This window comes from Heterocephalus glaber, unplaced genomic scaffold, assembly GCF_053883595.1.
Source record: "Heterocephalus glaber isolate CG9 unplaced genomic scaffold, H.glaber_assembly_v1.0 deba00001226, whole genome shotgun sequence".
Taxonomy (NCBI): domain Eukaryota; kingdom Metazoa; phylum Chordata; class Mammalia; order Rodentia; family Bathyergidae; genus Heterocephalus; species Heterocephalus glaber.
The window spans coordinates 766,862-782,917 of record NW_028258219.1 but is presented as its reverse complement, the minus strand read 5'-3'; the positions used below and the strand labels follow the sequence as shown (position 1 = coordinate 782,917).

The 16,056-nt window shown below is 54.1% G+C and overlaps 1 protein-coding gene across 4 annotated transcripts; it reads right to left on the bottom strand.

The window, feature by feature from the left end:
- Positions 1–2,271: 2,271 nt before the first annotated feature.
- On the bottom strand, positions 2,272–16,047 carry Ing5 (inhibitor of growth family member 5). Of its 4 annotated transcripts, XM_087210878.1 has the most exons (9): positions 15,985–16,036; positions 14,187–14,258; positions 11,258–11,496; positions 10,153–10,264; positions 9,894–9,987; positions 7,106–7,241; positions 6,928–6,993; positions 6,718–6,783; positions 5,242–5,391 (listed from the first exon to the last, which is right to left on the bottom strand). In XM_087210878.1, exons 1-9 carry the CDS (start codon positions 16,019–16,021, stop codon positions 5,254–5,256), a joined length of 960 nt encoding a protein of 319 aa, XP_087067004.1. In that variant the 5' UTR covers positions 16,022–16,036; the 3' UTR covers positions 5,242–5,253. The 4 variants fall into 4 exon arrangements, with proteins under 4 accessions (XP_004868557.1, XP_012922434.1, XP_021102949.1 ...); XM_004868500.3 differs by lacking the exon at positions 6,718–6,783 and having other exon boundaries at positions 2,272–5,391; positions 6,932–6,993; positions 11,258–11,424; positions 15,985–16,047; XM_013066980.3 differs by lacking the exon at positions 6,718–6,783 and having other exon boundaries at positions 2,272–5,391; positions 6,932–6,993; positions 9,894–9,984; positions 11,258–11,424; positions 15,985–16,047.
- Positions 16,048–16,056: the final 9 nt, after the last annotated feature.

Here is a 16,056-nt window from a genome sequence, read left to right as displayed (position 1 = left end):
TCCCAGCTCCGCCAGGCCCCGCCCTCCCCCGGGCCCCTCTGTAAGTCCAGCGTCCCAAAGCGCCTGGACTAGAGTCCAGCTCCATCCAGCAGGCTTCCCAGCACGACCTATCCCTTACCAGGCCCATGTCCACCAGCCAGGCCCATTCCTGCATCCTACTGGCCCCTTCCCCTAGGAGCTTCTGTCTCCCCTGGGTCTCTGTCTCTAGGTGTCTATCTCCAGAGGTCTCTGTCTCCCCTGGGTCTCTCCACAGGGGTCTCTGTCTCCCCCGGGATTCTTGGCTCCTTGGTGCCCTGTCCATTATGCTGATGTCCTTCAGGCAGCAAAAGTGACAAGATCCAAACAATCTCCTGTCAAAGGCCCAGGGCTGGGGCTCATGTGGAACCTCAAGGGGCTGGTGCTCTCCTCAGAGGCCAACCAGTTCCATGGAGTGGCCCCCCAAGCCCCTGAGGCTAGCCACAAAGCCCAGTCCTAAGCAGCTGCACCCTAGCTCCACAGCCCCCCTGCCCCACCCCACCCCAAGACACTAGGATGGCTAAAGCTGCCCTGGGAGGTGCTGCCTCTCCCAGGCCCCGTCCTGGGTGGTTGAAGGCCTCCACTTTGCCTTTTGCTTTAGGCTCCATGTCTTAATCCTTAGAATACAGTGGCTCCCACCATCCTGGGTGAGGTCCTGGTTTGCTCCCCACACACACACACACACACACACACACACACACACACACTTTGGATCTCTGAACCAGACTGGGGCAGAGAGCAAGAGAGCCATGGAGTGCTGAGGCAGTGTGGAGGTGCAGTCACTTTGTTAAGGAAACCAGCAGGTCCTGGTGTACCTGTAAACTGGCATGGAGAAAATGATGAGAGCTCGGCAGCTGCATCCATGTGCCAGGAGGACACTGCAGTGTCTAGAGCCACAGCTGCAGTGGAGGCGCCACCTGTGCCTCTAACGGACTGCAGCCCTAGGGGCTGCCCAGGTAGGTCAGGGAGATATGTAAAGCACGTCACCCAGGCATCTCCCAGGTCAAGGATGCCTGTGAGTTCCTAGCCTGTTCAGGACATGTCCACACAGTCCTCTCCCCACAGGCCCACATGGGAGTTTGGGGGATATCAAGGATGCCTATGTGTAGCTGGTATGGTGGCACAGGCCTGTCATCTCAGCCCTTGGGAGCTAGGGCAGGAAAATTTCAAGGGTGAGGCCAGCCTGACTACATAGTAAGAGCCAGAAAGAAAGGAAGGAAGGATTAAAAGAAAAGAGAAAAGAAAGCAAGAGAGAGAATGAGAGAAATGTCTGTTACACCCGAGCAAGAGGCCACAGGGGTGTGTGGGCATCTCAAAGGCTGCCTGCCACCTGATCGCCACTGCAGAGCCAGTACTGACTACCACCCGCCCACAGAAGAGAAATGGCTGTCCCTTCCCAGGGCACACTCACCTGGTGAGTGGCTGCAGGTACCCTAGACTGTGCATCCAAAACGCAGACATGTGGTAGTGGGTCAGGCCCTTCCCCTCGACCCCACCTCCTCTTCCAGGGAGGACACCAGGTCTCACCTGGCTGGTGGGTGAGAGGATATAACTCTTGTCACAACCAAGCTGTTTGTGGTGTCAGCACCCCTCAAGGAAATGTCCTGAGTCCCACTCAACTTAGGTTTGGGTCCTCCCACAAAAAATTTTTTTTTTAAATTTTTTGCAGTACTGGGGCTTGAACCCAGAGCGTTGCACACTAGACAAATCCCACTGAGCTACAGCCTGTCTCTCCCTCCTAGTTCTTTCAGGGATGCCTGAACCCCAGTGTGACTATATTTGGGGACAGAGCCTACATGGATATAATTAGTACGGTCCCACAATCAGGGCACAGCAATCCCCGTTTGCCATGCAAAGGCAGCTGAACACAAGCCAAAGGAGAGGCCAGCAGGCACCGACCTGGGGCTTCCAAGATCCACAACTGTGAGAAAGCTGGTAAGCCCCATCCAAGGGCAGGCCCAGCGCTCCTTCAGTGACCGCGGCATTCCCAGCATTCCCCATAAGCAGAGACCTTCTGTGGGTGCCGGGGAGCCACTTCTGACAGCCCACAGTGGAGCTCGGTGCTGCCCACTGACCTTCCTGAGCACCCAACCAGGGCAAGGCCCAGGGCCCACCAGGCCCAGAGCCCACCAAGTCCCCAAACAACTCTCCTTTGGTCAGCACCTGAGCGTCCAAAGCTGATGTGAGGCACAAGTGTCACTTCTGGCACAACAGGGAAAGGCCACACCTATTTCCCACAATGACACTCTTCCAATGTTTATTCCAAAAAATACTTTATTTATTAAACAATATATCCATAATCTATAACATGATCCAAAAATACAGATATACATCTTTACATTATTTAATAAAAAGATTTACAATAATATCTTTCCTTTACAAAGGGGTCATAGATAACAATTCCTTGAAAATAAAATGTGACATTCATGTTAAAGCTGCTTCATCTTTTTGGGTGGAGAATATATGGTGGAGAAAGACAGCACAAAGTACATACCAAGGAGGAACTTCACGGGCTCCTGGGGCACCTGCTTAGACTTCCTCTCAGCACAGTAATCCTGTCGCTAAGCATCCAGGCAAGTCTTACACCATCAGTGTCTGTAACAAACCTCTCCTCTGTGTCATGGCACACCACTGTAACCTCACCTCCACACCCAGGACAGGGCAGACCCCTGGCCCCGGGGTCAGGGGAAGCTGCTCCCTGGACAGACGGACCCTGCAAGGGCTCCCAGGGATAGGTGAGGCGTGGGTGGCACTTCCCTGCCACCCCTCAGCCCAGCTGATACTGGCCTCACGTTTACAAATTTGAGGGCAGGGCTCAGGTGAACAACCTTTTCTTCAATGCAGCATTCTTCTTCTAAGAAAATGACAGGAATTCTTCAAACTGCAGACTGAGAACTAGGAAAGTGATCTGTCCTCCTCAGAGCACAACATTCCTTACTTATAGGGGGATCCCACACCAGGGAGGATAAAGCCATCAGAATGACATGCAACGGCCAGCCCGGACCCCTCAGTCTGAGAACCAGAACTGGCTCCACAGCCACCACAAGGGGAGGCCCAGCCTGGTAGGTGTAAGGTCCAAGGCTAACCATGATGCAAAGGCAGAGCCGCCAGTTCCATAGAGCAGCACTCGGAAAGTGCCAAGCCCCAGCTGAGCCAGGCCCATCCCAAGGTCCATCCCACACTCAGACCGTAGTGACAGCCAGGACAGGTGTGATCAGCATCCAAACAACCTCCTAGGGAGGGTTCCTTATTCTGCTCGAATTTTCTGTGTTTTTCCAAAGGTAGATGCATGTTATTTTAATGATTTTATAACTGGCAAAAATATACAATAAAACCAAGCACAGAAACTTCTGAAAGGCCAAAAGTCAACACAGACTGTGCACAGTGGCAAGCGGGATGAACCACACGCAGGCAATCCAGAAGCCCCTGCTCCTGGGCAGAGTGCCACCTGTCTCCAAGGTCCTCGACAGAAGTGCCACTCACCCAGCAATGGTGGGTGGCGCATTCCAGGAGGACACACAAGGTGCTGGGCCAGCTCTGGTGCCACTATTGGGCAGTGTCTGATGGCAACTTACCTATGCTCACAAGACAATAAAGAGAAATACATCAAAGCCCTAGATGGATCTGTCACCCCTCCCAAAGAGTAACAGTGAAGAAAAAATTGTTTGTCCACAATCTCTAAACACCTGTGTCCAAAAAAAGAAAAGAAAAAAGCTAAATTATAGCTGGGCATGGTGCATGTGCCTCAATCCCAGCATTCCAGGAGGCTGAGGCGAGAGGACGGCAGAGCCCAGCCGGAGAAATTTAGTGAGACCCTGCCCCAAAACAAAAAATCTGAAAAAGAGCTGGGGATACAGCTCAGCACCCAGGGTTCAATCCCCAGCACTGTAAAAAACAAACAAAAACAAAGCATACGAACTATGTTACAAACTGAAATGCATCTTTCATTTCAAGGCTCTGGCTGAGCCTGAGCAGCCCTCTAGCCCCGAGGCCAGCCCAGATACTCAGAAAGATCCTTCTGGCCTGGGGCCTCCCGAACGGATGAGCAGGACTGCTGCCGACCGTGCACTGCCCATCCTCACCCGCCCAGCAACAGATGCATGGGCACGGTCAGCGCCCCCACCCACTGCTCCGCAGCAGAGCAGGACCAGCCCAGGATTCCCCTGGAGACTGTGTGCGAGCACCAGAGGCCTGGACTCCCCGGCCACAGGCGCTTGGAGGTCCTGTCCTCATCTAAAGCACGAGCTGAATGTGGGGCGCAGCACAGTGCAGGGGCCCTGCACCAGTACCTTCTTGCTATCTCCTGTCTTCGGCGGAACACCAGAAAGTGAGGGAGGGACATCAGACAGGCAGCCCTCACAGGACACAAGTACATGGCTCTGGTGAGCATGGAGCACTTCCGTGGGTTCTCCGCCACCCCAGGGGAAGAGTGTGCAAGAGGATCTTGGGGTCTGGGGGCCTCAGAGGTCACAGTGGAGGGACCGTCACACCCCTCGTCGGATCAGACGTGTGCGTGTTCCCCAACTCCACCACAGAGACAGCTCAACATTGGCTTGGCAAACAGTAGCCAAATGAGGAGTACACTCCATTTCTCGCTCCAGTCCAGAATCACTTCCGAGCACAGCAGTCACTATACAGCCACACGACTGCCAGCCCTTCGGGGCGAGCTGTAGGCCTGGCAGTAGGCAGCACGAGTTCTACAGTCAGCCCACAGGAGACAGACTCACAACACAGACACACAGACCCATGATCTTCATGCAGTGATACTAATTTCATCTTCACAGTAAAAACAGCAGGGATTCCCAGCAGAACGGAAGGAACATCAGCCGGCTGCCAGGCCTCCGCGTGATGGTGCTGGTCATGGTAAACGACAGCCTGGGCCAACAGGAGTGCTTACTCAGGCGAAGCCCAGAGGGCCAGAGTCCACACTACAGAGGCAGTGCACAGCGGGGCAGGCCACCTCCTCCCAGGAGAGCCAGCCTGGCCAGGACGGCAGCAGCGGCCTCAAGGCCCCAGTCTCATGGTCAGGTCAGCTCAGGAGTGACAGGTGTGCTCACAGAGGTCTGAGCATGGTCTCAGAGAACTGCAGGGGACACTCCGGTGGCAGAGTGGTGGTAGTGCACCAGCTCAGAGTGTGCATGGTGCCTGGCAGCCCAAGTTCACAAGTGCCCAGAGGGCAGTGGTTTGTTTTAGGAAATATCCAAAATGACAACTGGCCACTAAGTTCTTAAATATCAGTCAAAATAAGGTAGTTTTAAAATCGAAAGAAAATATTGCAGTATGAATAAGGAATACAATAACTTGCTCTTCGATCCGGGCACACAGCCTCTTCCTTACTTCTTCTTCCTCTTCTCCTGAACACATCGTGGGCAGAACCTGGGGAGAAAGGCACAGGGGTCAGCCTCTGTGTCCCTCTTGCCAGTGCGGCCACCAGGCTCCACCACTTGGTCCAAGGCAGGTGGACTCTGGAGAGACAGGGCCAGAGGACAGATGCTAGCACAGTGGGCATGGCCATCCCACCTGGAAAAGCTGCCCTGCAAGCTACTGGCCAATGCATGTCCTGAAGGTGATGGACTCACTTCAGCAACGTCCTCGAGATCAAGGGGGTTGGGCTGGTCCTCCCTGGCTAACAGGGCACAGGGTTACCATGCCACTGTGGAGATACACCCAGTCGAGCTGGATGTGCTGAGAGCCTTGAGCCCTGGCCCCTGCCTCAGCTGGGCTGGGCCCTGTGACCCACACAACTCACAAAGGCCTCTGGTACTCTGGATGGAGCAAGCTCTGGGGCTGCCCATGACACATGGGGACAACATGAGAACTAGTGCATTTCCTGTGCAGGGTAAGCTCACTAACATCACCTCCAGGGACCTCTGTACGGCAAGGCTTCAAGTGTGGGGGACACGTGGCACAGGCCTGTGGGCAGATGTGTCGGTGAGCAGTTCCTGTCTCAGTGCTGAGGGAGCAGCCCACTTGCAGTGGTTTATAAAAGGCCACCAGAAAAAAAGGTCACCTGAGGGCTGGGGTACCTCTTGGGGCACAGCCTGCATAGCACTCGGCCCTGGGTTCCATCCTCAGCACCACAAACAAAAAAAAACGAGACCAGAGAAACCACTGCGTCCCTACTCTGCTGCACCCGCCGCCTGCTATCCTGCGGTTTCCAGCATGGAGGGCGGCAGCTCCGCCTCTCCTCTTGGGAGACTCCAGCGTCGCTGCACACACAGGCTGAGGTGCTGCACGGTCGCCTGTGCCTCCACCAGAGAGCTCGCATCACCATCACAGGCCAGTAGCCTGCTGCAACGCAGTATCCACCCCGACTTTCCCTCTGTGGTCCTCGCACCAAACACCAGAGGAAACTCGCTCGCACCAACTACACGTGGGTCTTGGAGAGGGCCGACGTTTGCACAGCAAGCAGGCACATGGCCTCAACGAGCCAGAGGTGCTTCCCGTGAGGAGGGCAGCATTCCGGCAGCTGCCTTTCAGAACATGTGCCCACTTCCAAGCTTGCGCCATGAAAACTCAGGAACACCCTCACCAGGTGCCACTGCCCTCTGCAGGCCAGGCTGGGACAGTGTGCGAGCCCTCGCACCACTTCTCGGGCAGGGCACCTTGCACAGGGACCCATGTGCAGACTGGTGCTCTCCACCTGCTCCCTGCCCTTGCCTGGCACAAGAACCCACACTCCTCATCCTCATTTAAAGTGACCTTTTCCTCACTGCAGGGCCACCACAGCTGCTCTTCAGGGCTGATGGGCACAAGTACAGATGGTAACTGTGCCTGGGCAAGTGGGCAGGGCCCCTGCTGCAGTGACACTGGGTACCCAGCCACACCCACAGCCACAGACCAGCCCCCTGCCCAGCCAGGAGGAGCCTCCTCTGTGGGACCAGGCAGAGGTGCCCTGCAGCGCCCCCATACTGACCACTTTCCTTTGGGTTTCGTGGTGAGATCCACACAGGCAAAGTGAAACCACTCGATCGGACACTGCAAAGCAAGGGACAGGGAGGTCAGATGTGAGGAGGGCGGGACACACACACCCTAAGCCTGCCCCAGCCTACACCGGGCCCTGCACCTCGCTCACAGGAGCCAGACTCACATCGGGATTGTCGCAGCCAATCATCTCCCCGTAGGACACCTGGTGGCACAGGCAGTACGTGGGCTCGTTGGGGTCCACGGGCATGTCGAGCACGTCAGAGGGGTGCACGGACAGGATGGTGTCGGTGAACTCGGACCTATGGAGGCAGCGAAGACGTCACACGCAGTGGGAGCAGCACCGGCCTCGTCCCTGCAGACCACACGGTCAACACCGCCACGGGCTCACCACCACTTGCCATTCCCGAGCTCACTCCGGCCTCCTCACCAGGCCAGCTCCCAGGGTCTGCTACCACAGTGCACTTGCAACTGCAGCCCCACACCTGCGACCAGACACTGACAGCTGCGGGCCACGCGCGACCGTCAGCTGAAGAGATGTCCCAGATAGCAACAGCCCCGGACACAGTGCAGCCACAGTGGCACCCCTGAGTGCTGGCGGGGGCACTCACCACACAACACGGCCACTCCTATTCGAGGCACCCACAGGGCGCCCTGGGCAAGGGCTGCTGCTGCTCTGCTCTGGCACCGCAGCTCCCGCCCCTGCCTGTGGGGAAGCACTCTTTCGGCTGCCAGCGGACCCCAGGGAACCTGCCTGCTCCCGCCGCCCACCTAACCCATGAGCCCTCTTTCCTGAGGCCAGGCGTCCTGCGCCCAGGTCCCCACGAGCCCCCACAGGCACGTGTACCCCAAAGCCACAGACCCTGGCAGCTCCTTAAGTCTCAGGAGCCTGTCACCACCCAGCTGCCCACTGCCAGCAGGGGCCACCACCAGCACACATCGCCCTTGCTGTCCCTCTAGCCCCAGTGGACATGTGGGTGTCGAGCCACAGCCTGTCTGGAATTCCATCCACGGGCCACACTCCACACCTGTAGCCACCACACTGCAGCCACCGCCATGCAGCCATACATCAAACCATGGGCCAGGTGGGCAGCCCCATGCACTCAGAGGGCACCCATAATCCCAGTGCTGGGAAGGCTGAGGCAGGAGGGGTGCAAGTTTGAGCCTAGCCTGGGCAATTTAGTGAGGCCCTGTCTCAAAATAGAATTTATAAAAACCAGGGAATGTAGCTCAGTGCGCCCTGGATTCAATCCCCAGGACTAAAAAAAAAAAAAGCTATCTGGAAATCCCAAATTATTTGGAAATCAAGACACATACTTGCACACAAACTTTACATAAAGGAAAATCACAATGAAAAATTTTTTTGTTACTGGGGATCGAACTCAGGACCTTGCGCTTGCGAGGCACGCGGCGGCACCACTAAGTTAAATCCCCGGCCCCCACAATGACAATTTTTAAATATTTTAAATGGAATAAAATTAAAATCCAGGTAGGTCTGGTGGTGAATGCCTACAATCCCTGCCACTGAGGAGGCTGAGGCAGGAGGATTGTTAGTTCAGGGTTAGCCTAGGCAACATACTTAGATCCTCAAAATAAAAAATAAAATAAGATGCTGTGTGTGGTAGCATACACCTGTAATCCCAGCATTTGGGAGGCTAAGGCAGGCAGGAGGCTGAACCAGGAGCACTGCTGTGAGTGTGAGGCCAGCCTGGACTAAATAGTGAGTTCAAGGCCAGACTGAACCACATAGTGAGACTCTGTCTCAAAAAGAAAAACAAAACAGAAATACATTAAAGTAAAAGCTGGGGATATAGCTGAGTAGTGGAGCACTTACCCAGCATGCACAAGCCCCTGGGTTTAATCCCCAATACCACAAAAGAAGGAGAAAAAGAAAGAAGGAAAAGTAGGGAAGGAGGGAAGGAAGGAGGGCCTGAAACCTTTCAGAACTAAAAGAAACTAGATGCAGCACGGAAGTAACACTGAAACTTAGAACACTTCCCTGAACGTTAACTCCTCTTAATAACGTCCATCTGAGGGATTCAGTGGGCACAGGGATGGAGCTCAGTGGTGGAGCACTGCTGCCATGTGCAAGGCCTTGATCCCCAGCACCACAAAAAAATAAGCAATAAAACATGATGAAAGGTTAGGGCCGGGGATTTAGCTCAGTGGTACTGCGGCTGTCTCACAAGCGCAAGGTCCTGAGTTCGATCCCCGGTACCAAAAAAAACCCAAAAACAAACAGATGAACATTTTGGCTGGGGACCCAGCATGTGCATGGCATAGAGGCCCTGGTTTCCACACCTTGCACCATGAACAAACAAAAAGTAAACACCAGGTTAAGGACCAAGACTCCTCCCTGTCTTCTGTGCTTCTGTCAAGAAGAAGGAGCTCTCTGACCTCCCCTGTCAGGCCCTAGCGCAGGTTCCTGGCAGGCACCACATCCTCTTCAGTCTAAAAGTTGCTTCATTACGCAGAGCCACACAACCCTGGGGAGGGCAGCGGGAGAACACATGAAATAAAATATCTCTAAATTCAAGACAGGTGACCTGTATGCTTAACAAATGCCTTACAAGTTAATAGTGAATAGAAGCAAAACTAAAATTAGGATTGAATTTAAGGATAAAACAGCCAACAAATAAGCTGGGTGTGATCCTAGCACTTGAGAGGCTGAGGCAGAAGGATCACTATGAGTTCAAGCCTGAGCTCCATAGTGAGCTCAAGGGTGCATAGCAAGACTCTACCTCAAAAAACCAAAACCAACAAATAAAAAATGAGGCCAACAGATGAACACAAACTCAGCACGTGGGCATGGCCAGCGGCACTGGCACATCCTCCTGTCACCAAGGGCTTCCACTCTTGGGGACACTAGCAGCCACCGGCCACCCTAAGGACAGACAGGCCACACCCACACACAGGGTGCCCAGCGCACTTCCCAGGAGTGGTGAGCGCCTTACCCTCCTTTATGCTTCTTCTTCTTTGGGGTGTCTTCTTCTGATGTCCTCCGGCCTCGGCCACGGGAGCCTCTCTTCTCTTTCTGACCCCGACCTTCTGGGAAACAGTAACAATGCACGTTATTTCCACAGGACTCACTGAAACAGGACAGATCACTCAGACATGGTATTTACCTCCAGTCCCTGATACACTTATTAGACAAAATTCCGCAAAATCCCATAGTTAATGGCAGTAAAACAAAGGAAACATCGGCAGACTTGCTTTTCAACCCCCGGCCTCCGGAGCTTTCAAAGTCACTGCCGTCCATCTTGTCCTTCAGGTCCGCCTCAAAGCGAGCTAGGTCCGCATCAAGCCTCCGGATGTGCTTATCCACCTGCGGAGGGACACTCGCAGGTGACGTCACAGGACATGCGAAGCCCCTCTGGAACCTGTGCCACACTGAGGAGCTCCTGCAAGGCACCTGCTGCCCTCTCATGCGTTCTCCCCAGACCACCCCGAGCACTCCACAGAGGGAGTCCTACTTAGGAAAAAGTACAATCCAGGAAGTGACAAGAAACAGAGCTGCGAAATGCATTAGAATAAGGGGTGGAGACAATTGATCGTAGGTCCTAATCTAAACTCTGAAGAACATGGAATCTCCTAAATACAAGACTAAAAATGAAAAACACAAATAACACCCCCATGGGCCTCTGGAAGAAAAAAACACAAGACAGTGTGGTCAGACGACAAGATGAGCAACCCATCCAGGAGCCTCACGGACCTCAGCGCACACAGCCCTGGCTGGCATCAAGGTCCTCGCAGCTAACCAGACCACAAAGCCAGTCTGCAGGAGGATCAGTGCCTCTCTGGGTCTGAAGTAATCTCTGAGCCCAAAGTTCATGAGGCCTGGGGAGATCAGCCCGCGAACAAGGCAGTCTGCTCCTTCAGAAGGGCCGCAGCATGGGCCATGGCAGGGCACCAAAAGCACAGGGGCAATGCTTCTCCTTCTCGGGAGCCACACGATCTCAGGGACAGCACAAGGCAACGGCCTGATCCACTGGGTAAACCTAAGTGACCAATTCTAGGACTTTATCTATAGCCGACAGAAACAAAATGCTGAATAACACAACAAAGCAAAGGCTCAGGGCTGGGGTATAGCTCAGGGGTGAAGTGCTCGCCTAGCGTGGGTCCCCAGCACTGCAGGACAGAAAGCAAAAACACAAATCAAAACACAATGGTTCCCCAACCAAACAAAAGGGGCCCAGATGTTCACATCACAGGCCTGGTCCCGGGTAAGCGAACCCCAACCCGGATGCCCCTAGCAGCCCTCCCGGTAGCCACTCCTGCCCCGACACCATCCCAGTGCCCCACCCCGCACTGCCCTCACCATCTCATAGGTCTGCATGGCCAGCTGCACCTTGTCGTCACTGTACTCCTTGCACTTGGTGTAGGCGCTCTGGATCTTCTGCAGGTGCTCCACACGCTGATCCGGGGACAGAGTCTTCACAGTGGAAATGTACTCCGCCGCCAGCAGGTCGATCTCCGCTTTCTTATCTGGCAGACACACAGGTGAGAAGCTGGCCTCCACACAAGACACACCACATCTTACTGGGGTGGCAGCCAACTCTGCAGAGGTGGACGGGCACAGAGCCGGGCAGCTGCTGTCACCAGAGGCACGTGCACAGAACAGGCCCAGTGTAGGCACTGTGCCCCATGACTCTCCAGCACGGTCTGGACACTAAATCGTGGGGTCAGGCTGCTAGGACCTGGTGTGCCTCTCTCACACTCATACCCCAAAGACAACTGGCACTTGGGGACCTGGAAACACATGGAAAAACACTCAAGACCGCAGAAAACAGTGGGCAACCCAATGTCCAGTCCCCTGTAAGACCAGGAAGCAAGCATGTGAGTTCGATCCCTGGTACAAAAAAAATAGGTCTTGCTGCGAGTGGGCATCTAAGGTCACAAGTAGGAAGGGCCATCAGCACCTCAGGGCAGCAGGCTTCAGGGACATGACACAGAAGGCACACAGCACCAGCTCTCCACCTAGGGAGAGGAACAGAGGTCTGCCTGGTGATATCTGCTAGCCCATCTGTAGGCCTCCCATGGCTCTGCAACGTTTATGATGCTTACCCCATTTCAAACAGGCGGCCCTGTTCCCAAGATGCTGCACCTACACAGAGCCACAGAGCTTCACCGGCATACACAGGCCCAGCATGATGCACAAGAAGTGTCCTACAGGAAATCATATCATCATGAACTCAAAACCTCAGGGAAAAGAAGAAGGACAGGAAAAAAAGGATCTCTTATACAAAAGATCAAGAATCCACTGGTATCAGACTTCCCAAAAACAGCAGGGAAGTTAGAGGTGAGCCCAGCAGTGCCATCCACAGAGAGGAGCCTCATCCACACGTACTTCCGTACCCAACTGAACCATTGCTCAAACAGCAGGCTGGACAGATTTTCAGATGGGCAAAATGTATCACTACAAATTTATCTTTTCAGATACCGGCATTCAGAAAGCTACGAAAACAAAGGAGCAAACCAAAGCAGGACATTCAGGGAGATCTGGGGAGAATCCCAGGAAGCCACCTGCACAGCAACCTGAGACACCAGGAAGACATCCAGGAACCCACATGAACGCACAGGCACCCTGGTGAGCAGATGGCACTGAGGAGCTCTTGGCAAAGGCAAGAGGGCAAGCGTGGGAAGCCACCTGGACAAACGGGTCCACCAACAACCCCAAGAGAAACACGGTTATTAAGAAAAGCACAGATGGGCCGGGGATTTAGCTCAGGGTTCCGCCGCCTGCCCTGCAAGCACAAGAACCCGAGTTCCATCCCTGGTACCAAAAAAGAAAAGCACATGGCGTCACCCACCCTGCTGCCTGGGACCAACCCTGACTGGCCTCACCACAAATTCTAGAAGATCACAGGCTGGGGTGGGGAAGGGGCGGCAAACAGAGGGCTGTCCTCACGGCCACAAATTCACTTATCTAATTAAATAGAATCTGAAACCAACTGGCAGTGCATTTTCTGTTTGTTTATTGTAGAACTGGGTACTGAACTCAGGGAAAGCTGAGCTACATTCCCACCCCTTTTTATTTTATTTTGCGACAGGGTCTCACTGAGTTGCCCAGGCTGCCTCAAACTTGTTACCCTCTTGCCTCAGCCTCCTGAGCAGCTGGGAACACAGGCACGCACCACCATGCCCACCTGACTAGAAATAAGAAAGAACAACAAAAACATGTTTAGAAATAGAGTTAAGGACCAAGAGGTCAAAAAGTACTGTCTAACTTTTTAAACTACAGGATGACCCTCATAATCTGAAAATCCAAAACACTCCCAAGCCTGAGCCTTTCTGTGCCCCAAGTGCATGACTACACAGGATGGGCCTCACTTACAGGCCTCAGAGTATGCAGACTCTGTTTCACCCACACAATCACTGGCAGTATTGTACCCAATTACCTTAAGGCCAGTACATGAGGTGCACACAGAATATAAATGGTGTTTAGACCTGGGTCCTAGCCCCAAGATAACTGTTTATGTATATGCAAATATTCCCAAATTCGAAAACATCAGAAATCTGAAACAACTGTGGTCCAAAGCATTTTGGATAAGGGGTACCAAACCCACACGCACAGTTTGCAAATAGGAAATTTTTCAAAGGAAAGAGAAAGACAACAAATATTTGGCTAAAAGGCAATAGCTAAGAAGCTGTGATGTGTTTCTCTGGTGTGAGAAACCAAAAGTGGAAACAAGGACCAAAATGTGTAATAGATACTGGGAAATAGGAAGATGTTTAAATGAGAAGGGGAACAGGGGAGGAAGGAGGAGGAAAGGAAAGAAGGGAAAGGAAAAATAAGAGAATAGAAGAAAAACATGGAAACAAAGCTTCTGTAAATAAGGAGGGGAAGAGGGAAAATAGGGGGTAAAAACCAAGATATATCGTGTACAGGTACAAACTCCCTGTGATGGACATTATCATTATATACATTTAAAATGTACCAATAAAACTTTTGCTTTAAAAAAAAAAAGCTGTTATGTCAGTAACGTGATGTTCAAGAATCCATGAAACTGGCCTGAGGATTTAGCTCAGCGGCGCCTCGCCTTCCTCACAAGCACAAGGTCCTGAGTTCGATCCCCAGTACCACACACACACAAAAAAATAACCCCAAGAAATCACACCTGAGTCTACAAGACTTGCGCCTTGTGGGCACTGGCCCTGCTACACCAGGTCCCCTCCAGACCCTCTGCCAAGCAAACATCCCCTGCAGACCCCCTGGCCTTGAGAACTGCTGGCCTGGCAGAACCCACCTTCTGTCCTCTGGTCCAGCTCCCGCATCAGCTGGAAGTTCCGCTGAAGTTCGCAGGGAAGATTCTCGATGCCTGAAACAGACACGGAAGCCCTGTTTCTCTCAGGAGCAGGAACAAATCTGCACCCAAGGCCTCATTCCTAAAGTCTATGGTACCGAACATTATCTTCTAGTTCTGTGCAGGCCTGGGGAACAGTCTGAATTAAGACCTCTTTTCAGGGCCTGGTATGGAACAGTGCCAACAGCCAGCCCTCATGCTTCAGGTGTGGCCAGAAGCCTCAGAAGTTCAAGGGGCACATGGCCAGGACGCCAGCAGAAGGGGAGACAGCCACAACTCCTGCCCTAGGCCCCCACTTCTTTAGGTCACAACCTCAGGAAACTGTGTTTCTGAGGCTCAAGGCCCTCCCTGACCTGCCCTACTTTGCCCTGAGGCCGACGCTACCCCAGAGCACTTGGTGTAAGTGTGGGTGCATTCTCTGCACTACCCTGGACACACAAGAAGCTGACCTGAAGATGTAACCAATACAACTGAGGAGCTCATTTTCTCCTTCCTCCTCCTCTTCCTCTTTTCTTAAGTATTGGGGATTGAATCTCGGGCCTCTACAGTGAGCTACAACTCTTTTTACTTTTTATTAAGACAGAGTCTTGCTAAGTCACTAAGTTGTCCAAGCTGGGCTCAGGCTTGCTATCCTCCTGCTCAGCCTCCCAGAGTGCTAGGATGACAAGTGTGCACCACCACACTTGGTGGAACTTAATTTTTAACTTTATTTAAATAGCCCCTGTGGTTAGGGGTGACCCTGCAGGATAGAGAGTGGAGAGCCACCCATGCTGCTTCTTGACTGAAAAGCAGGCTCCCCACTCTGGTCCTGCCAGCCTCATCTGCTCTCCACAGTCCCGATCTAATCTTACAAACCTGCTGCTTCAAGCGCAGTGGCTTCCTCAGCAGTCCTAGTGGGCCTGCAGACCCCTGCCCGGCCTTGGCTCACCAGCCCTCTGCCCACCGCTGGACCTCTGTACCCTGCATCGCCTGGCACTCTCAACTATGCAATCATTCTCGGCCCTTGCTTTTCTATAAACTTGAAAAAAGCCCTGTACTCCACCTGACAGCGAGCTGCAGGGACACGAGGCTCCTGCCTAACAAGGCACACAGCAGGTGCTCAGCGCTTGGGAACTGCTGGGCCGCCAGGGAGCAGCTAGCTCATCCGGAACCCCCCTAGGAGGTCCATCGAGTGGGCACCAGGACACCTAAGGGTCTCCCTTAGCACTTCCTAACCTGGGGCGCCCACTGCTCAGACCTGTCCAAGACTGCAACGCAGAAGAGCAGACAGAGCTGGATGTCCCTGGGGGGACCCCGAGTTCCTCATTTCCCCTCTGCACAGAGTGGGAAATAACCCCCCAGATATCTGGGGGCCCTAGTCTGGCTCCCGATACACAGAGCGAGGCGCCAGCCCGCCTTACTAGACGTCCCAGCACCGCCAGAGCACCCAGCGCAGGAGGATCCAGGCCGCCCGCGTACAGGTGCACGTCCAGCCCACAGCCGGGGCGGGGGCGGAGCCATAGGGCGGGACACCCGTAAGCCCCGCCCTGCCGTGACGCACCTGGAATTGGCGCGACCGAGGCGGCCGGACCCCGCGCCGCGCCCCCCGCGTCCGCCCCTCCCTGTGGCCAGCCCCCGCCCGGGCGCGCACCGGCGCTCCCGCCTCCCCACCGCCGGGCCCTGGGGCCCACTCGTGGGCTGTGGCGCGCGGGGGCGGCGGCGGAGCGGGCGGGGGCTGGCGGCAGCGCGGCGCGGCGCTTACTGTCTAGGTAGTGCTCCAAGTACATGGCAGTCGCCATCTTCGCCGGCCGCACTCCACTCGGGGTCTGTGAGC